Here is a 27424-nt window from a genome sequence, read left to right on the forward strand (position 1 = left end):
GGGGGGGGGCGGCCCGCCTCTTACCCCCCACTCACACTCCAAAGTTGGCAGCCCAGCGGCGTCCAGCCAACTCGAGCAGAGAGGCTTAATTGTCCTGCCTTCAAATTAAAAGCTTTCATTGGTGGTTGAAAAGTGGCGTTTGTTGGTTGGAGAGGAAGAGGAGGCCGTTTGGTCTCCAGCGGCGTACTTTTGTACAACCTTGAGATACTTGTACATGACAGCGTATTTATGAAGCACACATCAAGAAGTCCACAGTGTCCTACTTCGTGTTTTAAACTTTAACCAGACCATATTTCCAACGGTGTTATTAGTATTAAATTAATATTTTATTCCACACACACACAATAACCTAAAAAAGAGCCATTCAGCTTCATGATGAGGATTTTTAACTTTTTATACTGCTGATAATACTTATGTAATTATTATACTGATAGTATAGTTCTATGTTTGTATATTTACTTTTACTCAAGCAGAATTTGATCATTTAGTTATATATTAATTTCCGGATAGAGTTTCTTTAAAAATGAAAAGAGAAATAGCGATAAAGGTCTTTTCAATGCCCTTTTTTCCTCACTGTGTAACTGTGAGTAACATACATTCATACATATCAGTGGATCTACGAGTCAAATGTCATGACTCTATATGGACATGTTCTTGTGTATTTACTTTAGAGAAACTTTGTTGAGAGAAAGCAGTAAGAACAGTTGTTGGGACCCTTTGGACGATGTCCCTGTTTATTCACCGGAGCACACGAGTGTGTTTTGAGCTAAATGCCGGTTGTGATCAAAGCATTGATTAAAAACCAGCAGCCGGTGTTTGTAACGAGGATACAAAGTCTGAACCAGGACATGGGCCCGTTCACCGGTGTTAGGGTCCTTTTACTGACTCTGGTAAAGACAAAAAGTAAAAAGCTAGCTGAAGCTGGTCTGGACCAGAAAACAATTATATATGGTACAAAAGGAAACATTTTATTTTGTAAATCATGAAGCCCGTATATACCATAAATCAAAATGAGTTTAGCATTTCTTCCAAACTCCCCAAACCACTTGTATTCATTCACACCTGGTTCTGCGTGCTTTCAGTTAATAGTCTTCTTAAGTGCGACATAATGGGGCCAATTTACCCACAAGGTCGATAAAGTAGCAGAACAATAATCTGCCTTTAGTTTGAAAGGATTGCGCGGGAAACGCGGTTCTCGTTTGTTCCGGCCGGCTCGCCGTAGGATTCTCGTTTCCATGGCAACCACGCCGCGCAACAGCTAACGTGGTTACCAAGTTAACAGGTTACCAAGTTTCTCGTTAACATTGTTCCGGTGAAGTACGATGTCCGCCCCGGTCGCGACCCCCGTCCGGGGGGACTTGGAGCCGTTCTTCACCGTGTTTGACGGCTCTTCCCCGGCGGACGCGTCCCACGCACGGCTGCTGTGGAGCTCGCTGTCCCTCCTCCCGCCGCTGGAGTCCCGGCTGGTGTCCGCCGACGTCCGCCAGAGGCTGCCGGTGTCCCGGCCGCAGCGCCGCTCCGGCGGCACCGGGCCCGAGCGGGCCGCCCCGCCGCCAACGCCGAGCTCGGAGCCCGCTCTCCGGCTGGAAGAGCGGCGGCGGTACGCGGCCATGGCCGACCAGAGGAGGGAGACGTTGGCTCGGCTGCGCCGGCAGCGGGAGCAGAGGCTCCGGAGGGAGGCGAGCGGCCCGAGGCGGAGGCTCTGCGAGGAGAGAAGCACGACGCCGCGGGGACCTGCGCACTCGGAGGCGGACGAAGAGCTGGTGAAGCAGCTGCCGTCCATCTGTTAGACGAGCTTACTTTACAAATGATTTTATAACTTTTAAACAATCTTAACCAGTTTAAGTTTCTGTTTCTTAATATGAGAAATTCCACATAAAGACCTGTGACAGTTTTTAACAATGGTTTGCAGATTTGATGTGTGTTTGCAAATTAAACATAAAATACATTGGAGGCTGATGGGAAATGAAGAAATATAATAAAAATTCCAGATGGTCCTAAAAAAAAATTTGTATTACTGGTCAGTTTAAAAGACCCACACAGGCAGATATTCATTTAATTAAAGAGTACATATCAACATGAAACTTCTAATGAGGTATTATGTAATAATGAATAGGAGAAATCTATAAACACAGATAGAATTCTGTCTTAAAGGTTTTCTTTCCACTAGTCTGAAAGAAGATGAGTTATAGAAGATGAAAGAAAACATTATTACAGATATTATATCTCAACTGTCAGCTTACGTCAGTCTGCTCTGAACAGCATTACGTAACAGGAAGTGAATATTGTGTGATATTCAAATTCCAGACATCAGGGTGAGAAGGCCCATAAGAGGATGAGAGCGACCGTTGACTTCATCTCATTTGGTTAAAGATTTCCGAGGCCGTCTCTAAACGCTCTTTAACCTCTCAAACATTCATGTAATTCACCCTGCGGCGGCTTTAAGGGATCCGCCACCTAAGATCCGACCTCGGCACCAGCAGTATCCGGCTGTAATTCCTTCCTGCTTCGTTCTAAGTATGTTTGTTATATAATACCACCTAAACATGATCTCAGTGAAAAGAAGATTGTTGTTGAGGGGAAACGTTTTACAGCCTCGTTTCAGGCAAATGGTTCAGTCGACATGCAAATGTCAGCTGTGGTCGCTGAGCGCCGATGTGATGATAACTTCTGAAGAGAGACTTCAGTTTACTGAAGGACAATTCATAATCTATGTTTTCAATCCCAACAACCAAATGAAAGCAGCGAATGCATCAAATATCCATCAGAAACACCATGCAGGAGTCTGCAGGCACGCAGCTGGTGAAGGAACACAGTGCTGTTTGTCGATGTGGACGTCCGTAGCTCTGCAGGTGGGATTTGACCTGATGATGGTGCTGTGTGAAGTCAGACCCTGAAACCCTGAAACCTTAAATCCTGAACCCTGACCCCTCAGGGACGTCACATGGTTTAGTGTGAGAGGATGAAAGGGCTTAAAAAGAACACAAATTCATAGTTTTTCGTTCGCTCCACATCCCGTTACCGTGACAACGTCACGTTGTGCACAATTGTGGGTCGTCATTTTTATATTTTTCTACTCTCTGATTTGAGCGTCTTCCAAGCTGAGAGGTAATACAGGCTCCCTCTCGTAACCCTGGGCTCAAGGACACATTGCTATGAATTGTGGGTAATTCCCTCACTCAGAGTCTGCAGAAACACAGACTTTCATTAAGTCAAAAAGGGTTCACGTCTGGGGTCCTCAGGAGAACATGAACGTCTGGAGTCCTCCACAGGGGAACATGAACGTCTGGAGTCCTCCACAGGAGAACATGAACGTCTGGAGTCTTCCTCAGGGGAACATGAACGTCTGGAGTCTTCCTCAGGGGAACATGAACGTCTGGAGTCCTCCACAGGAGAACATGAACGTCAGGAGTCCTCCACAGGGGAACATGAACGTCTGGAGTCCTCCACAGGAGAACATGAACGTCAGGAGTCCTCCACAGGAGAACATGAACGTCTGGAGTCCTCCACAGGGGAACATGAACGTCTGGAGTCCTCCACAGGAGAACATGAACGTCAGGAGTCCTCCACAGGGGAACATGAACGTCTGGAGTCCTCCACAGGAGAACATGAACGTCAGGAGTCCTCCACAGGAGAACATGAACGTCTGGAGTCCTCCACAGGGAAACATGAACGTCTGGAGTCCTCCACAGGAGAACATGAACGTCTGGGGTCCTCAGGAGAACATGAACGTCTGGAGTCCTCCTCAGGGGAACATGATCGTCTGGAGTCCTCCTCAGGAGAACATGAACGTCTGGAGTCTTCCTCAGGGGAACATGAACGTCTGGAGTCTTCCTCAGGGGAACATGAACGTCTGGAGTCCTCCTCAGGAGAACATGAACGTCTGGAGTCTTCCTCAGGGGAACATGAACGTCTGGAGTCCTCCTCAGGAGAACATGAACGTCTGGAGTCTTCCTCAGGGGAACATGAACGTCTGGAGTCCTCCTCAGGGGAACATGATCATCTGGAGTCCTCCTCAGGAGAACATGAACGTCTGGAGTCCTCCTCAGGGGAACATGATCATCTGGAGTCCTCCTCAGGAGAACATGATCGTCTGGAGTCCTCCTCAGGAGAACATGAACGTCTGGAGTCTTCCTCAGGAGAACATGAACGTCTAGAGTCCTCAGTCAGTGGGGGACTTCCTCATTAAAGATGCTCCCTGTCGACGTTTCACTCTGACGTTTGTATATTAACTAGTCTCTTTGGGAAAAGATCAAAGCCACATGTTTCATGCATTGAAGCATTTAAACATGTATTCAAATATTGCATTTTAACCCTGGAAACTACATGGAGGACGAACCAGCGTCACTGGAAGGAACTTGTTGCTTTTAAAGAATTCCAAATATCTCTCTAGCCTCTCCACCGCCTGATGTCGTAATCGTACCTATTATGACGGTTGTTGTAAATATTGCTATTCTTATTCTGATTATGTGAACATTAAATGAAACACGCAGTGTTTGTGTCACTTTTCTCACGTGGGTAACGTTATATATTGATGGGGGTTTGGGTTTTTCTGCCCTCTACTGATCAGAAATGTTTCACCGCGGCTTTAAAAGAACTTTTACTTCTCTAGATCTTCTGCTGTGAGGGCAGACTTTGCCTTTAGTCCTTCTGACCTCCCATGCGTCCCTGTGGTTGAATAGAACACTCGGAGCATCAAAGAGCCGGCGCTCTGATGCAACCGCTCGGTAACGGTGCATTTGAACGGACCAATGAGCTACTGGGAAGAGAGGGAAAGGTTACGGGATATGATTTACATGTGAATTTAACAGAAAAGGATCAAACCACAGATATTTTCATCTGTTCGCTCTTATAGTAGCAAAAAAAGCAATTTCACCACCCTTTTTAAACTAAGAGTAAGTGTGTGTGCAGGTGGTTCCTGTGGAGATGAACGATGTTTAAGGAGAACATGGCTTCCCTCCCTGGATGTGAACGATCAACACGGGGCAGAAGAAACATCCGTTTCCATCACACGGCACTGCTTCCCTTCCTGCTGGTGTCGGAGGGACCCTCAGAGGACAGGACAGTCACACAGGGCCGGGCACTAGGACCCTGAGGGGCCTCATTGGTGCTGCGGAGGCCCGACGAGGAGCTTTATGGCTCTGCGGCGACCCGTCGCGTAACACCAGAAAACAACAAGAAAACACAGTCAATGACAACAAACACGAGGAGGGACACAAATCACTGCGACACCAGGCTTCCCAGAGGCCGCCCCGAGGCCGAGAGGCAGCCGATGAACGGGCGGCTCGTCGCCAGTGAGGAGGAGGAGGAGCCGCTCTGCGACCTTCACGCGTCCTCTGGGAGTCTCGCTCTTCCCTCCACACGGCAGTTTATTGAGAAACACAAACGGTTGGAAGATGAGACGGGAAACAATCTGCTCGTAATTAGGAGGAAATTCCTGGCAAATGAAATGAGGACAACTATTTACTCCTCGAGGGATCTCCTCGGTCTGGCGGTGCTGATTAGTTTTTTCCCCGTTAAATTAAATTTGCAAACGAGTAAAAATAAGACCTTTAAATGCCTTTAAACAACTAAACCAACAGCCTCCGAGTGAAGAACGGGCAGTTCGCTGCACGAGGATAACGGGCATTGATCTCTGGCGCTGTCCCTTCTGGAAATGAATCGTATCGTTATAAATGCCTGATGGTCCTTCTCCTGGATGTGACCGATGTATCTGCACCTCCACCGGCGGATTCTCTGCAAACAAGCGCCGGTGATGGACCGCCGGGCTCTGCAAACAACGCTCTTGTTTATCGCCATGTCGCGGCGGATGGAGAAGGTCGTACAGCACGGGGGGGTTTGTACGGACTGAATAATGCAGATCCACCTTGAGATGAAGCATCGTTATCATCAAGCCCCATTAAGCCCCCCGACAGCACGTACATACGCATCTAATGTTGTCCCCGGGGACCGGCCCTCTCCTTCAGAGGCCCGACGAATGAGAACGGAACTGTTGACCCACGTCTCATTCGTCTCATCGGGGGCGAATTGGGCTTTTTTTATTGTAGTTTTGGTTTAGCGGTTTGATTGTTTAGGTGATAACATGCCAGTGTGGATACATGAAGCCAAAACAGAAAGCTGCAGCCCCTCAAATGGCCACTAGAGGCCTCCTCCAAACCAGGTCCATCCCCATAAGCCTCAATGTCAAAATTCACAACTTTACAGCACAAATTAACGTGTTTACAGTCTGTAAAAAACAACGATTTTGGTCTCATTAGATAATAACCTTGTCTATGACAACTTGAGGGGGTGAATCTTTGTATGACTCAGACTTTAAAGATTATATTATCTATTTGGGCTTATTTAAGGGCGTTGCTATTAACAAAAAGGTGCTCGAAAGGGCCGCTGTTCAATTGTTCCGCTTGGCACATTTAGGTAAAAGCCTTTTCATCACTTGTGATTACCATATTAAACAAGCACGGAAATGTATTTATGTTGCAGAATAAATGACAAGGAATGAGTGTTTTTGTTGCATAATAAAAAAATCAAAAAATCATTGGCTCAGTCACTGCAGTTCATTTAAAGGCCACAAAGCTGGGATGTGAAATCATGTTTAACTAAACCTTATATACATGCTGGTGTGTGACAACAATCTCATTTAACATCTGTTTTTGATGTTAGTATTCTTCAATTGGATTTTGAGCTAACGCTAAAAATGGTCCACAGCGGAGCGAAAAGTCGCTGATAAAATAGAATTATATATATATATATATATATATATATATATGTATGTATGTAAAAGGTTAAAGATAGCACTGACATTTAAAGCATCCATAAAGCCAAGTGTCACAGTTCATCACTGAACTGAACTATGAAGGGGGTCACCTGGATGTAAAATCAATGAGCGTATTGATCTTCCTCCAACAGCCATTTTGAAAAACATTTAAAACGTGACGTCTACTTGGTACGACCCGTATATAAATATATATATGTATATATATATACATATATATATATATATATATATATATATATTAATATATGTATCTATATATTCAGCAGCTCTCCGTTAAACGTTCTCTGCCTCCGTTGGCAACGTCCAGCCGAGCGGCGAAACAGAAGCTGTAACAGCTCGGCTAATCTTCCCGCTCTGCATCCCGGTCGGCCGTTACGGCCCCGCCGAGTCCATCCGTCACGGGGGGTTATGGATCGGAGCGACGCAGCCTTGGGGGCGGGGTGGGCGGGGGGGGGGGGGGGGGCAGGGACCTTATCTGCAAGTCAGCGTGGAGCTCTTTGATTCATTGGTGGAGGGTTGTGCAAATCTGAATAAGTTCAGGAAACAGCAGCAATTTAGTTTTAATAATTCATGCTGCGGATCGAATTATCCCCGTGATTTATGGTCATAACTTATTGCCTCACGAAATGCGCTTCCTTGAATTAATAATTACCAGAGGGGACAAACGATCGTTCGGTGGAGACTCACTGGATCCCTTCGACTCACTATTCGTCGTATCTGAATTTAAATAATCTACTTCAAGCAAACAAGGTTCATCCACCTCAACACAGCGATTAAAAGGTCAAACGACCTTTTATTCAACCCTGATTATTGTGGTCTCAATTTCTAGGTTGAAGTCTTCTTCATTACAGCATGACGTCCTGTTGACTGGTTGGAAAAAAACAAGATGGCGGCGGCCAAATCCCCAAAACGATCACAAATCAATGATGTCACAACAACCTCTTAAATAACGCCTCTGGTTCAGGGAAAAACACTTGGTTACATATTTTAATAAAAAAGACTGAATAATTAGTAAGTTTAGAGTCTTTAATATGTTTTTGTTTCAGTATTGAGGTCGGCTGTTGGATGGTATTTAACGGAAGGAAATCAGAATGTTTCACACATCATAAAAATATAATAATATGATATAAATAAATATTCCAATCAGATCTTTACTGCGTACCAAGAGGATTCACGACCTTCCTCCAACCAGCAGTTTACAGAGACGCAGCTCGGGGATTTAAAACTTGTCTGGATTACGTCGGCCCCCAATAAAAAGCTCCCCGTTACTTCTGCAGCCCAGTTAATCCCGGCTGTTCCCCGTCCAGCTCGCGTTGCGTAAGCGCTCAGACAGACGGGGGCCTCCAGGAGGAGACGCTGGTTCCTCGTTGGTTTCTAACTGCATGAACAACCACTTCGCCATTTCGTGTTCAGTCAAATGTGGAGTGTTGAAAAATGACGAGATCAATGATGCACGTTGTTGAGTTTTGCTTTCTCGATATTTCAACAATTTCCAAACCAAAGATAATTTTATTTGAATCAAAGTAAGGTGTGTTTCATTTGACGCAGGGTGACGTGTGCATGTTCCCCTGCCTCCTCTTACCCGTGTAAACTACTGATGTCCCAGTAACGTTGAGGCTTTCTCCTTGGTGGCAGATCTCCTCTGGCCTGAGACGTTCACAGATTCACTTTATAAAACACTTCCCTGGATAAGAACAACGGACCCCTCGCTCTTCCCCGTTTGAAATGTGACCTCGTGAGGATTTATGAGGCGGGCCGAGCAAAGCGCCCCCGAGACCTCCCCACACGCCGCCTTTCTGCCGATGATTCTCAGAGAGGTCGGGGGTCAACGTTCCCCTGCAGCGGACGGCGGCTTTCAGAGAGGGTCGACCCCACTGACCTCTGGGTGATGGAGCTGTCAGTCATGTGACCTCCCCAACCTCACGCAACGCGTGCAGCCCGGAGCCGTCCATGTGAGACGCGTGTGATGGAGGAGCGTTTGGCTCATCGGGTCCCTCCTTCTCCTTCACGCCGTCCCGTTAAAGAACTTATTCATCGGTCTTATGAATGTGTGTGTTTGTCCAGGGAGACGTTGTGTTACAGATACAACATCTGACCCCCATCAAACCTGTTTCACTAAACACTACTAATACAAGGACTAAAGAGGCTTTTCTGTGGCTTGGATGGACATGAACAACACAAACTCAGAGGAGAGAACATGACATGCAGCTTTTAATCTCTTCACACTAGTTTTCACATTCAGCGTCGTAAATAGGGCGCGGCCTTGTTCAGCCGCTCGGTGCTACGTGTAGTATTTAGTTCACGTCCTCTCACCTTTTCATTTTTATTTTCTACTTCATGATCAAAAACAAAGTTACACAACACTTAACGACATGCCAAACTCTTTGTTTGTCACCCACACGATCGGCTGATGCCTTTTTGGTTTTAAAATACATCTATGACATAAATATAACATGTTTCTCCTGTTATAAAAATAAAAGGCAGCCTTTTAACTCCTTTGATCCGGCACCCTCGACTCCCAACGAAGAAGCGCCAGATGTGGTCATTGAAATTAAGATCATGTCAATAATGGCGTGTCTTTTTAGAACCGTATGTGCTCTGTTATGATCGACACCTCGATGAGAAAGGCTAAGCCCCGCCCCTTTCGCTAAATGTGTGGAGGTCAACGGGCAGAAACAAATACACAAACTATTCCGTCTGAATTGTGCCACGAACTACACGTTTCGATCTGCTAACCACGAGGTGGTGGACGTGTCCCCCGATGTCGCCGTTCATCCAGCGACGCGTTTTACCCGACAGGAAATATAGGAGATATTTGAACAGCTGTCTACTATTAATGCTATATATGAGAATCTTTTACTTCCAGGCAGCCAGACTCACGTTCAATGCATCTATGCTGATAATAACACGCTGAAATACTACACATAGCACATCCACTTAACCCGGAGATCACCTTCCTCCCGCCCACCAAGGATCTCAATCCCCAGATCGACACAAAGTCACAGTTCATATAGATTTTGTGTTAATAAATAAAGAACATGTCCGCCTGGTTCGTGTGTTTCTCTGATTCGTCTCCTCTCCGTCTTCCTAATCCTCCTCCGACAGGAAGCCAGGGCCGCTGTGAAGAAGAAGAAGAAGAAGAAGAAGAAGAAGAAGAAGAAGAGTCCTCAGCACTGCTCCTCCCCCAGCGAGTCCGTGTTCTCCCCCAGGTCCGCGGAGGCCGAGGTGCCCCTCATCTTCCCCCGGCCGGCGCCGGGGCCCGGACCGGGAACTGGGCCCGAGACCAGCAGTCCGGCTCTGGCTCCGCCGTGGCCCGGGTAGACCTCCACGGCGCTGGAGATGGACTGGAGGGAGCGGTCCTGGAAGTAGTGGAAGGCCTCCTGGTCCAGGTAGTTCTGTTCCTCGCGGAGGCCCTGCTCGAACAGCTTGCGCTTGTGCCTGAACTCGATCACCGTCTTGGTGTAGGAGTTGAGGGTGGTGACGGAGGCGGCCATGCAGCAGGTGAAGGAAGCCCAAGCCATGCTGGTTGGGGAGGGAAGGAGAAGAAGAAGAAGAAGAAGAAGAAGAAGAAGAAGAAGAAGAAGAAGAAGAAGAGTGAAGGTTTCTACTCATATGGTTGGTTGGTCCGACCCTGGAATGAATTATTTGGAGGATCGCAGCAGGCGAAGCTCGGATGGTTAGCATCTCAGCATTGGGCATTTAGGGCATTTAGCATTAGCAAGAAGCTTTAAAGACTTCAGTTTCTTTGTTCTCGTGTTGGTACAAACACAACTTTTCTAGCATTCTAGAATGACAGGAAGCTAACCGATGCATTTAAATGACTGGTTTTAATGACTTGTCTGAACATTCATTTTCTTTAAATGTTATAAATGAGAGAATCACCAACCAAATATATAAATGATCGAATTGATAAACTTCAGTTGACGACACAACCAGATAACTGTTACAGAACAGAAGTGATTGGCGGGTTTTCTGTGGCTGAATATGAGCTTTAAACTAAACGTTTTATTCAATCTCAAGGAGCATTTTGTGCTTGAGATTCATCGCTGCTGCTGATTTTATTACAATAACGAGCCGAGTGTCTCCTCGAGGTTTTTAAATGAGAAGCTTCCAGCCGAACGAGAAAATCCACCTTTGTTACCTTTAATCCTCATTTTCCTCCTTAACGAAAGACATTCAAAGGTGTATTTAATAAACAACGGGGATTCATTTATTGTGTTGACAGTGATTATTAATTTGTATTACAAGTTTCATATAACTTGTAACGTCATATTTGGGGAATTTTGGAGCCACAGATGCAAATATGAATCTTAAAATGTTTTCTTTTCCCTAGACTGAAGGAAAGGTGTGTGTGTGTGTGTGTGTGTGTGTGTGTGTGTGTGTGTGTGTGTGTGTGACCAACCAGAAGGACCAGCCGTAGTCCCAGCTGTGAGGCCTCCAGTCTTCAGGACCAAGACTGACGGTGATCTGGAACACTTGAGTGTACATCATGTGGGCCACCATCCCTAAAAGACCTGCAACACACACACACACACACACACACACACACACACACACACACACATGACTCGGTGAGCTCCACTGAGGTCACCTTCATGTTGTATGTTGGTTTGGACATTGGCGACAGGTAAGAATAAATATAAAATGTAAACAGCCACAACAGGTGAATGACCTTGTGTACCTACGTGACACACACACGCACACACGCACACACACACACACACACACACACACCCATAGGTCTAAAAACTCCGTCAGGACGTTGAGGTGGAGGAGAAACCACGGTGTCTTTACGGTGAACCGTGAATCGGCAGCAGCTTGGTTGAGTGTGGCTCGATGCTTCACACACACACTGACTATAAGCACACACACCTGTGGTGACCCGTCACACACACGTGACGTACACACACACTCAGGGTAGTGCTGCTTTAACGCCGCTCTCTCTCATTCGCTCATTAGCGTGTTTGATGTACTGTACCTTTAACGAGGATGTATCCATATCCTTTATTGATCGGGTGACTCACGAGAAATCGATCGGTGCTGCGTGATGACTGATCACTTACTTTACCCGTCAAAGGAGTAGGTAGGAGAAGGAGGTGGAGGTGGAGGAGGAGGAGGAGGAGGTGGAGTAAGAGAAGGAAGCGGTGTGAAGGGGTGGAGAAGGAGGTGGAGGAGGAGGAGGAGGAGGAGGAGGAGGTGGAGGAGGAGGAGGGGTGTGAAGCGGTGGAGGAGGAGTAGGAGAAGGAGATGGAGATGGAGGAGGAGGAGGAGAAGGAGGAGGAGGAGGAGGAGGAGGAGGAGTAAGAGAAGGAGGAGGGGTGTGAAGCGGTGGAGGAGGAGGAGGAGGAGGAGGAGGAGGAGGAGGAGTAAGAGAAGGAAGCGGTATGAAGGGGTGGAGAAGGAGGTGGAGGAGGAGGAGGTGGAGGAGGAGGAGGAGGAGTAAGAGAAGGAGGAGGGGTGTGAAGCGGTGGTGGAGGAGTAGGAGGAGGAGGTGGAGGAGGAGGAGGGGTGTGAAGCGGTGGACGTCATGTGACACACTTTCTGCACTTGGCCTGAGGATAACGGCTTTGAGGGTCAGAGGTCATCCGCTGGAAGGATTGCAGGATTCGCTTCTTAAACCTCTTACACAAGAAGTTGGCTCAGAGAGCCCCGTGTCTCCGCCTCCTCCTCCTCTTACTCCTCCCCCTTTTCCTCTTACCGGAGAGCACGGTGAAGACGGCGGCGAAGGCGTTGAGTTTGAGTCCGTCGATGACGTTGCTCGAGTGGAAGAGCTCGAGACACATGAGGCTGAAGCCCACCACCAGCAGCAGGATGTAGAGCACCTCGGACACCACGGACAGCCACAGCACACCTGCACACAGGTAGCAGAGCAGGAGGCGGAGCTTCTCATGCTGAACCAGAACCGCAGAGAGCTCTCGCTTAAAGCCTTTTACTGAGCTCTTATTTTGTAATTCATCAGGAAACGTAATGGTCTCCGATGTGATACGGACTGTTTTGTATTGAGGGAAATACGAAAACGTGCAACAAAAGCCACACAAATATGAAACGTTTCACAGAAGGAGAAACTCAAAGGAGCTTCGGCAGCTTTTACTGCAGTAACGGACCCTCCACCCATCAAGTCCTCACTTATTCCCTTTCCTTATTAAATGTCTTCCTTGACCTGACCTTGTCCCTGTCGACCTTCTCTCCCGCTGCTGTCGCTCTCTCATAAAAATGTGGATATTCAATTTGCATTTTTGTAGTGTTTTTGTCCTTCGGGAATTTAAATCATCCCTCCATTTATACCCTGAAACCCCTGACGAGACTCTGACGACTCTGACGGAGAAAGAAGACACATCTCTTCTTCTCGTCTGTTTATTTTTTGCAGACATGTAATAGCGGCTAAATCCCTGTCTGGCTTTGAGTTCAACGTTATCTAACCACCTGTAACTAGACTCGCTGGCGTTTGACGTGTCGTTAGGCTTCATCGATAAAACTCAACGTCTTTGCTTTAATGTGTCCTCATGAATTAAACGTTTGTCTGAGAGAATAATGACATCATGGGATTTAAGCTTCCCTGTCAGCCTCACTGTCGCTCATATAAGAGCCGCGCCCTGGTGGCCATTAGAGAGAATGCAGCTTATCAACATACATTTCCGATATAATTAGTTTTGAGGAGGTCGACGGAGGCGTAGGAGGCGGAGGAGGAGGAGGAGGAGGAGGAGGAGGAGGAGGAGGCGGCGGCTATGGGTTGGTATAAAACTAGAAGGTCTCCACTAATAAATAAACCTGCTTATTAATGTAGGCCAGTGTTTAATGGGCCGTGTTATTGGGCCGGATATCAGATGGGTGAGGGGCTCGGATAAGGACATCAGTCATGTGATCGCTGGTTGCTAGGAGACTTCCGTAAAGCCATCCAATCAGAGGCGGTGGAAATGATTAATAATTTAGTATCAAACAAACAACAATAGTCTGTTGTCTATCGTTGGTAGAAAAGTGACAAATACAGTGTTTCCCACTGGACCATGAAGGCAGCGTGACAACAGACTTCATAGACGGATCTGAAACAGGCAAAATCATGGATAATAATATATATTCATTAATGAACCACAAAGCTACAAGCCTGAGAGAAACGCTACAGACCTGCGGCTGAAACGCTCTTAACGTCTTAACCACTATTGGACGGGTTGCGATGACTCATCATTCATGATGAACTGGAACGGCTGTAACAATAGTTGTGTTTGGTGCTAATTAGCTAGCGTTAGCATTGTGTCATGTTTGTGCCTTAAAACGAGTTTTAATGAAGTAATCTCTCGGTTTCTGGTGAGCGGCACATTTCGTTTAGTTGAATCAAACTATTGGCTTTAAACTCGCAACGCTATTGAATATGTATCACGAGAGACTTCATTAAACAGCAAATAGGAGACGCGAACGGGAGCGAATGAGCTCATCAGACCGAGCCACATAATTACAGATTTAATCACTCTCTGAATGCACGTGTGTGTGTGTGTGTGTGTGTGTGTGTGTGTGTGCGCACGTGATGTCGACCTTTTTCTGTCTCTCGTGTGCGTTTGACTCCTTCTTTCAGGGTTTACCAAAACGTCAACAACGTAGAGTATTTCAGATTTTTCCCCACAGGGAACCTGATTAATGCATTAAAAGCTGGATTTAGGGTGCTGAATTATATCAGAAGACTAATTTAAATAACTTCTAATGAATACAATTAGTCAACTAATGACTGTGACGATTTCACTGCTGCTTAATAATTTGATTTGTTTAAGGAGTGATCAATTATCTTCCCTTTTGAGCTCAAACTTTAAACGTCTTCATTTAAACCAAACCTCAAAGGGTTTAAATGAATTAAAAGAGAAAACATTTCAAATGAGAAATTAAACCCATTAATCTGTTCTGGATTGATTAATTTCCTGTCTGCTGACTAATTAGTTAATGGAATTATCTCTGAGTGTAATACACGCTGATTTAATGTCACACCGGTTCTTCATTTAATTATATTTACACCAGAGTTTTCAGCTGCGAGAGGTTTTATTTTTCATTATCATCAAGGTGCACGTTGAATATTGTTTTGTTCCTTCAATCTCTAGTTTGTTTCAATCAACTTTTTACTCCTCAGAAAGCTGCTGTAACAACAAAAGATCAAATGTGACACTTCTTCCTTTTCTTTAACTCCATGCAGCTCAGTATATATATATATATATATATATATATATATATATATATATATATATATATATATATATATATACCACCAGCAAAGTCTACAAAAGGCAGTTATCATTAATGCCCACTTACCCTTCTGTTTTGATGTTGTTTCTAATTGTTTTATTGCTTAAATAATCCAATCATTAATTTAGCATTGTGCGCTAATGCGCCATGATACACAGCTGAAATGAAACGTATTTATTAAACATGGAAAGTTTAATATCCACGTGTCCGTGGTTTGATAAAACCATTGAATAAATAATAATTGTCTCGATTGGTTTAATCTTTATTTCCTGGCGTCAAAACAAAAAGAAAGAAGAAATCCTTTTACCAAAATAAATAAATATTTGTCTCTTTTTTGAATCGGTGTAGTGTGTCCCTTAGGAACTGGTGGAGACCAAACACAGAGCTAAAAGAGAGAGAACTCTGGATTTATACCGATCAGATCCAAAAAGAACAGCTTTAAAACTATTCCTATTAAGTATAAGACATAAAGAGTTGCATTCAGCAGCAGACGGACGGTTAACAAGTCACATGTCAGATCTACGGAGGACTTTGGCCTCCTCACCCCCCCGGACTGTTGTCCTGTTTGTTTGGGTATTTTCATTAAGAAACCAGGAGCAGCTGTGTGAGACTCAAAGGAAGACAGATTAACACATCCTTGTGTGGGAGGCAAGGTCGCCCCCCTCCCCCTCCAGATGGCACCAACACACAGAACCAGCGAAATAGAGGCTCCGCCCACACGGCGCCCCACAGTCCCTTCCTCCTGGACGCTGCGATGTTCCTTTTACGGTCGACGTGAACAACGAGAGCTTCGATCTGCAGTTTGGAGGAATTCAGCACCCGATGCAAACACATGGATCTATTCTGCATTAAGGGTCTTATTAAAAGATCAGTTAAAGAGAAGAAGTAATAAAGGCCAAAGCAAAGGGTTTCCTAAAAGATAAAAGTAGTAAAGTAGAACAGATAAAAATGAAGAAATTCTGATTTGTTTTGCTGCAAACTATGGAAGTCAACTTTATGAAAACACTAAAAGAAGAATGAGTGCGTGAAAGTGTCGAGTCAGCAAAGTCCGCTGAGAGGAAATCAATGAATTCACTAAGACGACATATTAACATCCATATTAACGACATATTAAGACGGTAATGACAGATATAACCAAGCGTGTTCATGTGAACATCCTCTTATGTTGTTGATTAAAACACGATTTTCCTTTGACAACTTTGACGAAATTGGCTTAAAAACTTATTTGAGGGTCTTTCTGTGTTTTTTGTTCGTGGTTCAGGTTCTCATAACTTCCATAAATCAAAAGTGACACCACACCGGAGAAGATGGAGCGTGTTTCATGCAAATTAATAAATGTCACTTTCCTTCCTCTCGCTCGTCCATCAGTAAGTTCTCAATGAAGGCGTCAAGGCGTCAAAGAGTCAGAGGCTACGTGGCGGCATTCCTACTTCCCAGACCTGCAGAGGACGCTTTGACTGAAGGCGTCCTCAGGTTAGCTGGCTAGCGAGTTAGCTTCTCCCTCTCTGGAACAGCTGTGACCCGTGTAGCATTAAAGGACGGGGGTCAGCAAGCTAGCCAGCTGTCCATTGGTCAGCTGGCTTTTCTTCTAGTTTTCCTATATTGTGAGTTTGGATGAAGCTTTGAGTTATTAGATCTCACCACGTTTTATAGTCTATAGTTCATGGTTCTCCCGGGCGCCTTAACGCCCACTGTGTGCGATGGTTAAATGCAGAGAACAATTTCCTGTATGTGTAAAATAACACTAGGCAATAAAAATGGGTTCATCTTGTCCACTTGGCGGTTAGCTCACAACAACAGCAATGGCGACAGGAAATAAAACGTGACGTCCAGTCCGCGGTTTAAATATTAAACCAGCGGAGCGTTTGAGCCACGGCAAAACCCGAGTGTTGCTTCCTCTGTGGTTTCACGGTCGCTTTGAGGGACAAAGGCCGATGACGTCATCGAGCTGATAGATCCAAGCGTCACTTTGAAGGGCGGCTCAGCGAGGCCGTTCGCTTGGCGCTCTCGTTACTATAATGAACTATTCTTTACATTTTCTTTGATAAATGCTGCCTTCAAGATGGTGTCATGGTTTAATTTACCATCAATCAAAGAAACTACCTGAGATGAGTTCTGTGGAACGACTCAAAGAATTAAGCCGTGAGAAGATGTGTATGTATACATTTATATATTTTCTTTTTCTGGGCCTGGCGAACAGGTGGGAAGCGGGGGGGCGCGCTGCCTAATGACGGCCATTACTCACCTCTCTCTGACGCCGGGGCGAGATCAATGAAGCTCCGGCACTTCTCACCTGAGAGAGACGGGAGGAGGTGAAATGAGGTCGGAGAGACGAAGAAGCGAGGGAAGGCCGGGGAGGAAGGACGGAGGAGAGGACGGAGGAGAGGACGGAGGAGAGGACGGCGTGATTAATGACAGGAAGGTGGGGAGAAAAGGAGGAAATGAGTTAGTGTTGAACCCAATAAAAGCCGTTGATGCGTCAACACCGATATAATGAGCTGTTTAGTATCAACACAAACAACACCTGCAGGGATGTCAACAACATTCACACACTATCAAATGTCAACAAATACCGTCCCTCGTCTTGGGATTGTCCGACATGGAACGGAGACCTTGAGTTTACCTGTAAAGTAACTGCACCACTTATCAAAGGTCACTGACGTTCAGCATCTTCATCACACTGACGTCCTCACACACCTGCGACCCACAATCAGCCCGAACACACACACACACACACACACACACACACACACACACGCATGAAGGCGCTCGGTCCGTCTCCAGCATACTGACTGAGGTGTCAGAGGAAGAAAAGAAAGACGAGAGTCCAAACCATCAACAAAATAAGAGAAGCATTTATTCTCTAATCAGGCAACTAAGTAAAGATGGAGATGGATCACCGGTCGGATCCTGGAGAAACCAGTCCACCGTGGACAGACCAGATCCTCTACTAGAGACCAGTCCACTGTGGACAGACTAAATCCTCTACTAGAGACCAGTCCACTGTGGACAGACCAGATCCTCTACTAGAGACAAGTCCACACTGGACAGAATAAATCCTCTACTAGAGACCAGTCCACTGTGGACAGACCAGATCCTCTACTAGAGACCAGTCCACAATGGACAGACCAGATCCTCTACTAGAGACCTGTCCACGGTGGACAGACCAGATCCTCTACCAGAGACCAGTCCACTGTGGACAGACCAGATCCTCTACTAGAGACCAGTCCACAATGGACAGACCAGATCCTCTACTAGAGACCAGTCCACGGTGGACAGACCAGATCCTCTACTAGAGACCAGTCCACAATGGACAGACCAGATCCTCTACTAGAGACCAGTTCACTGTGGACAGACTAGATCCTCTACTAGAGACAAGTCCACGGTGGACAGACCAGATCCTCCACTAGAGACAAGTCCACGGTGGACAGACCAGATCCTCTACCAGAGACAAGTCCACACTGGACAGACCAGATCCTCTACTAGAGACAAGTCCACACTGGACAGAATAGATCCTCTACTAGAGACCAGTCCACTGTGGACAGACCAGATCCTCTACTAGAGACCAGTCCACAATGGACAGACCAGATCCTCTACTAGAGACCAGTCCACTGTGGACAGACTAGATCCTCTACTAGAGACAAGTCCACGGTGGACAGACCAGATCCTCTACCAGAGACCAGTCCACTGTGGACAGACCAGATCCTCTACTAGAGACCAGTCCACAATGGACAGACCAGATCCTCTACTAGAGACCAGTCCACTGTGGACAGACTAGATCCTCTACTAGAGACAAGTCCACGGTGGACAGACCAGATCCTCTACCAGAGACAAGTCCACACTGGACAGACCAGATCCTCTACTAGAGACCAGTCCACTGTGGACAGACCAGATCCTCTACTAGAGACCAGTCCACTGTGGACAGACCAGATCCTCTACTAGAGACCAGTCCACGGTGGACAGACTAGAGCTCAGCTGCCGGGAGCAGCAGAAGCACCATCTCCTCTTTCTCCTCCTCTTCCTCCTCCTCTCTGGGAGCCATCACCACGCTGCTGGGGACCCACAATGCATTGCTGATTCGGCGGGGGGACTGGGAGGGTCAGACTGTGAGAGCCTGAAGAGACATGGACGTCCTAAACTGCCTTTCATAGTAACTTTAAGTAGAATAAATGTTCATATTTCCGTTCCTCCTTTAAGAACCAGAACATGTTCCTGGGCTCTGCAGAGAGAAGAAGTCGTCCATCTTCAATCAAATGTTCAGTGAGAAACAATTAGTGAAACTTTCCTGTTTCCCATCGGCTCGTTCTGCGTTTCCTCGCTCACCGTTTCTAAATTAAAACATAATCACATTTAAAAATTGCCTCCCATGTTTGTCCCAGAAACTCATCTGAAGTCTTACAACTCATCTGTTCCAAGGTTAAAACTAAGAGGAGGCCGATGAATGTTCACAGCCCGCAGGTGAGCCGCTCGCCAGGAATCTGAAATGTAATTAAGAACGAGCGAGAACAATCAGGAGTCCTCACGCCTCCAACCCACCGATCTACATAGATGATGAAACAGGTTGTGATGAAGAGGATGAAGATCGTATGGAGCCTTTCTCAACTTTCTAAAACACTTTTAATATGGACAATCATATTTAGATTGGGTTATTTTAGTGGTTGAATGAGTTCTTATTGATTATCTAAGTTGTCTAACAGTTGTTATTGGATTATCTGTGGTTAAAAGGGATTTAGTGGATTATTGGCTTGGTTTAATGGGTTTATTTGGATTATCTGAAGGGTTAAAGGGTTTTAAATGAATCATCTGAAGCCTTGAGAACTGCAAACAGAAAATGTTTGATACTTTCTATTTTTTTAAATAGCATGCAATTACTCTCGTGTTAATCAAATAATCCTTTCAGCTCCATAAGAAAATCTAAAGCATCACAACAGCGTTAAGAGCCCCGTGAACGCACCACGAGAACCAGCAGTGAAGCTCCTGAACATTGAAACCAACAGCAATAAACAAAGGGACAAATAATAAACAGTGGACGTGAAATGTTCACGCACGGACACTAATTAACTTGAATCTTTATTGGGGGGTGAGGGATGGGGGGAGGGGGTGGGGGGTGGGGGGGCGACTTTGATTTAAACCCTTTGAACCAAACTTCTGGGGACGGAAAACAAACCACAGATGATGCACGAGATGCGGAACCGGACCCCGAGGCCCCTTTGACCCTTGACCCACAGGACCTGTGTCGGGATGTCTCGATGCTTCATTAGCGTACCTGGCTCGTGGATGTTCTCCTCGCAGGAGTACCAGATGCCGGTGTGGAAGCGGCGGAAGAGGAAGCGGTCGTCGCCGGTCTCCCAGCTGTAGTGGACCTTGTTCTGGTCCGTCTCGTTCACGCCGTAGTCGATGCAGTTGTGGCGCCGCTGCTTGCTGCAGTTGGGCTTGGGCACGCGCTGGGTGCCCTCGCACCAGTACGTGGTGATGAAGGCGGTGGTGGAGAAGAACAGCGCCACCAGGTTCAGCCCCACGGACAGCAGAGCGCGACACTTACGCGTCGTCTTCATGGTCCTCGGGGGGCGGTCAGAGGCGGAGGAGAGGCATGGCGCGGCGGAGACGCGCGGAGGGAATTTACGCGCGTCCCTGGTCTCCTCTGTGGGTCGGTTCGTCCTCAGCGCGCGGAGACAGGTGGTCTGGAGTCCTACTCAGAACCGCATCCCAGACCCGTTTGCAGACACGCAGACCGGATCCTAGAGCTCCCAGACAGACCTGGTCCCAGCAAACCCGACAGAGCAGCGACAACTGGCAGAGAGCAGAACGAGAGCCCCCCTCTCCCTCTCTCTCCCTCTCTCTCCCCCTCCCCTCTCTCTCTCTCTCTCTCTCTCTCCCGGTTCCTCCTGCGTCATCACCGGGACCGGACTGTTCTCGTTAAAAAGGAAGAAAAAAGGAAGCCGAGATTTGCGACCACTAAATGTTATTTCTGAATACGTAAAAAAGAGAAGCAGCAGTGGAGTTTTATCATTCATTTATTTTTGAGTCAGAAGTGTTGGTTATTTATTTATTGTTAGTATTATTACTGTATATTATACTAATTGTGTGACTTTTCCCATCAGAATGCAAATAAAAAGCTTGTTTAATGACGGTCCTTATTGAGTAAGTTTACAACCTGGCAATCCAAGGTGTCCTAATGAAGAATGTGTCAAAGCGTGAAAATGAAGCATATTCCCACCTGAGATCTTCAGTTTGTAAGGATGTATGTCTTCAGGAACCAATGGGATTCCAGAGAGATGCAAACAGGAAGTCAGACTTGTGATGACATTTAATAGTCATTTAATGGAATAATTGTCACCAACACTCAACGTCTCGAGATAACAACAGACCGAGGAGGGGGGGCGCATGGGAAACGGGAGGGGGGGCCCTCTTCATCGATCAGCCCGCAGAGAGCTCGCAACTCCAGGGCACGAAAACGACCAGAGACAAGGCCAAACCGCCCACCAATCCATCAGCACTGGTTTTTATGGCCTCCACCCCCAGATCAATAACCTGTGTGTGTGTGTGCGCGCGTGTGTGTGTGTGCGTGTGTGTGTGTGTGTGTGCGTGTGTGTGTGTATGTGTGTGTGTGTGTGTGTGTGTGTGTGTGTGTGTGACGTACGGCATGCTCGCTCTAATCCAGAGTGACGAAGCACTTCAGAGGGTCGATGAGCGGAGCAGGGAGGTGGATGAATGAGTCCTCTTCACACACGCGGCTACGTAATGTAGTAACATAACGTTGTAACGTAGCAACATGAGGTTGTAACGTAGTAACATGAGGTTGCAACGTAGTAACATGAGGTTGTAACGTTGCAACATGAGGTTGTAACGTAGTGACATGAGGTTGCAACGTAGTAACATGAGGTTGTAACGTTGCAACATGAGGTTGTAACGTAGTAACATGAGGTTGCAACGTAGTAACATGAGGTTGTAACGTTGCAACATGAGGTTGTAACGTAGTGACATGAGGTTGTAACGTAGTAACATGAGGTTGTAACGTAGTAACATGAGGTTGCAACGTAGTAACATGAGGTTGTAACGTTGCAACATGAGGTTGTAACGTAGTGACATGAGGTTGTAACGTAGTAACATGAGGTTGTAACGTAGTGACATGAGGTTGTAACGTAGCAACATGAGGTTGTAACGTAGTAACATGAGGTTGTAACGTAGTGACATAAGGTTGTAACGTAGTAACATGAGGTTGTAAGGTAGTGACATGAGGTTGTAACGTAGTAACATGAGGTTGTAACGTAGTAACATGAGGTTGTAATGTTGCAACATGAGGTTGTAACGTAGCAACATGAGGTTGTAACGTAGTAACATGAGGTTGTAACGTAGTGACATGAGGTTGTAACGTAGTAACATGAGGTTGTAACGTAGTGACATGAGGTTGTAACGTAGTAACATGAGGTTGTAATGTAGTGACATGAGGTTGTAACGTAGTAACATGAGGTTGTAACGTAGTGACATGAGGTTGTAACGTAGTAACATGAGGTTGTAACGTAGTGACATGAGGTTGTAACGTAGTGACATGAGGTTGTAACGTAGTAACATGAGGTTGTAACGTAGTAACATGAGGTTGTAACGTAGTGACATGAGGTTGTAACGTAGTATGATTGAGGTTGTAACGTAGTAACATGAGGTTGCAACATAACGTTCTAACAATGTAACTGAACAATGTAACGTAACGTAACATCATGTTTTAACATAACGTAACATCATGTTTAAACATCATGTTTTAACATAACGTAACATCATGTTTAAACATCATGTTTTAACATAACGTTATAACATAACATTGTAACAAAGTTGTGAAGCAGTAACGTTGTAACTGAACATTATGACATAACGTAACATAACGTAGTAACCTAATGTGTTCTTTGTACTGCCCACCAGGGGGCGACTCTGCTGCTCTGGAAGTCAGAATGAGAATACGTGTTCCCTCAGTAAACATTTAAATACGAGTTTGTGGTCTCAAATGTTAAAATAGATCAATGCCCCTCAGAACAGATCAAATATTTTATTGTATGAGACACCAACAAAATACTTTTCTAGTCCTACGCCAGCAAATCATTAGCTTTAAATCTCCTCAAATAAAGCTGTGAATGAGTTTGTTGAGTATGTTTAATGAGACAATAACATTTATTTTAAAAATATCAAATTTGTATTAATAATACTAAAAATATTTTTATAATATTAATAAATAACTATCATAAACCAACATTGATATTACAAAATATTTTAATCAGAAATATTGTAATAAAACAAAACAACAATTACCGTAATAATAATACATTAATAATAATAGTAATAAAATAATAATCACAATCACAATCTAAAATAAGTGAGTGTTGTGGTGGTTCCCAGGTGCAAGTGACAAGAGTCTCAAGGTTTAGGCTTTTTTAAAATAAAGAATTCACATGTGAGTGTGTGTGTGTGTGTCTGTGTGTGTGAACTCCCTCCAGCTGTTCTTCAGTCTGCACTCTGGCCTGTTAAAGGACTCTACTGATCCTATTAGGACTCAGTTTATACACACACACAATCATTAGAGGGGAAAATTACTAGATTAACACACACACACACACACGCACAAAGACACCGAAAAGAGGATCCCTCAGCCAAGATAAAGTTAACATTGAAATCAAATACAGTCGCACACAGTAAAAGAGCAGTTGTCATGATGAGAATCCAGCTGTTTTTAGGAAGGCAATCTTCCACATAATAAGTGTGTATAATATGTTGTGTATATATTGTGTCTGTTTCCATACTGTGATTATCCAGCTGGTGTATTGTTAGTCAGATGAGTACCAAAGATAAATGGTAAATGGACTGTACTTGTACAGCGCTTTTCTAGTCTTCCAACCTCAAAGCGCTACTACATGACATCATTCACCCGTTCACACCCCTTCACACACTGATGACAGGAGAACCACACACAGTGACACCTGCACATCAGTCACTAACATCCACACACTGTAGTCGCAGCTACAGGAGCATGTTGGTTAAGTGTCTTGCCCAAGGACACATGGACATGCGGGTTAGCCGGCCTGGGATTGAACCGACAACCCTCTGATTGGAGGACGACCTGCTCCCCACTCACCCACAGTCGCCCAAGATGCTGTGGAGACCTGTCAGTCATACATGCGTTTGCTGGTAACAGATTCCACAGAAGGTCCTTTAAGGAGATGCTTTGTTTGTGATTTTGATTTTTTTAAAAGTAAGACAATAACACAAAATAACAGAACAAACCAGCGACTCCTGCAATGTTTAATCACCGTTTTCTTCAAAGGACTCGAAAAAATGATACGCAGGTGAATAATCAGTAATAATAATCAGTCAGTGGAACTCGAGGAAGAGAAGTCATCAGAGTCCAGATCGTGCTGAGGTGTGAGGAAGAGACGCAGACAGACAGGAGGACAGAGACGCAGACAGACAGGCAGGCAGACAGGTGGAGGTTTGGATGGAGCTGAAGGCGGCGCCTGAGAACACCTCTCCAACAGGAAGTGATCACATGTCGCTCCCCGCTGGAGGCACAACACTCAGAACACCCTGTCCTCAGGTGTCTCATTTCTATCTGAGACACACACACACACACACACACACACACACACACACACACACCGGGCTGATACTGTATTTGAGAGCTTCCGACTCAGTGACCTTGTCTGTAAATGTCTGCTGCCTGTGAACTAAAGTGGATGTTGTGTTTAATCAAAGGTTCATCTCTGAGACGTCAGCTCTGATGATTCCACACCAAACACTATCTATACACACATACACAAACATATATACAAATATATACAAATATACAAATATATATATATATATATATATATATATATATATATATATATATATATATATATATATATATATGAGGAGATATGTGAAGCACGCCAGGTTTTACCAGCAAAGTATTTCATCTTTGTTATTTTGTCCAGAGAAGACAACTGTAGGTGAGTGAGAGCACGTCGACCTCCAACCTGAGGAGGTTCAATCCCGCGCCCTGCTAACCGTATCGAGCGTGAGACACCCTCGGGGTGAATTGGTGAATGGGTGAATGTTGGGTGCTGTCTGTGTGTGTAGCTCCTGTGATCAGTGTGTGAACGGCTGAACACAGAGCGCAGAGCACAAGCACGAGTACAGTCCATGATATCACAGTAAAACCTTGAATTAATCGATCAACACTTTATCAGAAGTTATTTTTGCTGCTGTAATCATCTGCACGTAGAAACATAAACGGACTGAGCTGAGTGAGAATAAAAGCTGTTAATAGATTGGAGTCCACGCTGTGGGATTGTTCAAAGTGTTCATGTCTGATCCAGGATCAGGCTCCCATAACATCTTGCATAATGTATCAAAAGTAATTTCCTTCATCCAGACTGCCAGTCTGAACTTATGACTCGTGTTTAATTAAATGTGGGTGGACGACTTGTACAAGATAAATAAGTGTTTACAGGCTGCCGGCTTGTTTGCACCGAGTCGAACAAACACATTCAACATTTAGAGAATTGAGACAAACATCGGACTAAAAACTCACCGATTCGCATTCTACATTCACGTCATCCAAGAAATAACCGCCATCTTTCTGTCCATCCTTTTCTTCATGTCTTTCTTTGCTTCCTTTGTTTCATTGCCATGCTTAAATTATAGAGAGAAAACGGAATCATTACAATGAATAAAAAATCAAAATGTATCACAAAAACATTGGTAAAACACACATTTTTCATATCCCATAGAAGTCCCCCCCCCCCCCCCCCCCCACGCAGCTAAATTAATAAATAATAAATAAACTGCAAATCAATTCCACGCTCAGCAGATTCCTCCCAGTTGTGTTTTCCAAATGAAGTGTCTGCATGGGTGCAAAAAAGGGTGTTGGGGGGGGGGAGCGTCTGCGAGGTAAATGGTTTATTTTGGCCAGTAAATGACATTTATGCAAATACCTCGAGGAAAGACTGCTGACGGAGGAGTGCAGCGCGGTTTAAATGGCCAGATTAGTTTCCAGCTATAACTGCGGCTGAGCAGACCTCCTGATACACGGGTCCAAGTTCAAGAGGAAAGCCCCCCCCCAACAGGTGAGCCACGAGGTCCAAAAGGAAAGCCCCCCCAACAGGTGAGCCACGAGGTCCAAGAGGAAAGCCCCCCCCAACAGGTGAGCCACGATGGTTCAAGAGGAAAGCCCCCCCCCCCAACAGGTGAGCCACGAGGTCCAAGAGGAAAGACCCCCCCAACAGGTGAGCCACGAGGTCCAAGAGGAAAGACCCCCCCAACAGGTGAGCCACGAGGTCCAGAAAATGGACGTTCCACAGACGTTCTTGGGGGACACGTGGTGGATGAAGACACGCTGTCTTGGTACTAATCCTCACTTTCATTTGGCCCCAAAGAAACAAAACTCAGTCAGAAGAAAGTCACAGAACTTCTCCTCCTCCTCCCAGAACTTCCAAGTCGTGTACTCAACTCGTTCATCAACTCCTCTCTCCTCTTACTTCATGATGTAACATTTTTATATACGAGGTACATCTCTTCAGAAGCAGGTCGCACATCTGTTTTATTCATGAGGGGACACAAACTAAAGTACATTTCTGCCAGATGTGTAAACATTGTGACGGTTTGTTTGTCTGCCCCCTGGTGGTCAGAGGAAGCATCATTGCAGCCTTCATGAGGAATAAATAGAGAAATGCAATAAAAGGTCTTTTTATAGAAAGTGAGCTTCCTTGGTCAACGTTTTCATCGTAGTTCCTTCGCCGAGGCCTCCCGAGGAGACATCTCACTTCTCCTTACAAGCTGTTGCATCATGGGAAGGACACAGGAGTTGCGAGCAAACTTCGACCTCTGTGGCCTCACGATCTTCTCGCTCCGCTGTTGAAGCGCTGGGGACAGAAACACCAGTTTGGCGGCGTGTGAAAGACAGAATAGAGCGCGTATTCCCACCGGGGAACATCTGGAGGAGCGAAATGTTTCTGAAGAGACAACGATGAGACCGAGCGGCGTTAATCCTCCTGTAACTGATCCCTCTAAGCTGCAGAGGAGCTGTGTGTGCATCAATATCAGTCCATCTGTCTGTCTGCTGGCCTCACACACACAGTGTGACAGTGTCTCGTGGACAGACAGCGTGTGTGTGTGTGTGTGTGTGTGTGTGTGTGTGTGTGTGTGTGTGTGTGTGTGTGTGTGTGTGTGTGCAGCGGCTCATCTCCACCTTCTCCTGATTTCCCTCCGGTAAAGAGCTGTTTGACCTGCAGCTCATTAAACCCTCTGCTGAAGCTCCTCTTCATGCCCCCCTCTCCTAATCCAACGAGACTTCCTGTGCGCCTATCTGTCCTCGCCCCCCCCCCCCCCCCCCCCCCGCGTCCCCCAGTATCGCGTCCCAGCAAGACAACTTTGTGTTGTCAAGGCGTGCTTTTTAATCAG

At 45.7% G+C, this 27424-nt stretch overlaps 2 protein-coding genes across 3 annotated transcripts; one reads left to right on the top strand and one right to left on the bottom strand.

Moving 5' to 3' along the window:
- Positions 1–705: 705 nt before the first annotated feature.
- hoatz (HOATZ cilia and flagella associated protein) lies at positions 706–2008 on the top strand. The gene has a single exon (XM_040191399.2). The coding sequence runs from the start codon at positions 1323–1325 to the stop codon at positions 1788–1790; it is 468 nt and encodes a 155-aa protein (XP_040047333.2). The 5' UTR covers positions 706–1322; the 3' UTR covers positions 1791–2008.
- Positions 2009–8963: 6955 nt separating this feature from the next.
- On the bottom strand, positions 8964–20844 carry gsg1l (gsg1-like). 2 transcript variants are annotated; one of them, XM_040191391.2, is made up of 5 exons: positions 20265–20844; positions 17244–17291; positions 12474–12626; positions 11178–11289; positions 8964–10297 (listed from the first exon to the last, which is right to left on the bottom strand). In XM_040191391.2, exons 1-5 carry the CDS (start codon positions 20551–20553, stop codon positions 9943–9945), a joined length of 957 nt encoding a protein of 318 aa, XP_040047325.1. In that variant the 5' UTR covers positions 20554–20844; the 3' UTR covers positions 8964–9942. The 2 variants fall into 2 exon arrangements, with proteins under 2 accessions (XP_040047325.1, XP_040047326.1); XM_040191392.2 differs by lacking the exon at positions 17244–17291.
- Positions 20845–27424: the final 6580 nt, after the last annotated feature.

The sequence above is a fragment of the Gasterosteus aculeatus genome, chromosome 11 (genome assembly GCF_964276395.1).
Source record: "Gasterosteus aculeatus chromosome 11, fGasAcu3.hap1.1, whole genome shotgun sequence".
Taxonomy (NCBI): Eukaryota; Metazoa; Chordata; class Actinopteri; order Perciformes; family Gasterosteidae; genus Gasterosteus; species Gasterosteus aculeatus.

Bases quoted from the DNA above. Each gene is read 5' to 3' on its own strand.
- hoatz (XM_040191399.2), top strand. From the start codon at position 1,323: ATGTCCGCCCCGGTCGCGACCCCCGTCCGGGGGGACTTGGAGCCGTTC.
- gsg1l (XM_040191391.2), bottom strand. From the start codon at position 20,553: ATGAAGACGACGCGTAAGTGTCGCGCTCTGCTGTCCGTGGGGCTGAAC. The intron at 17,292-20,264 runs GTACGCTAATGA...CGTCTCTCTCAG, and splicing joins GGAGAACATCCACGAGCCAG to GTGAGAAGTGCCGGAGCTTC. The intron at 10,298-11,177 runs GTTGGTCACACA...CTCCCCAACCAG, and splicing joins GACTACGGCTGGTCCTTCTG to CATGGCTTGGGCTTCCTTCA.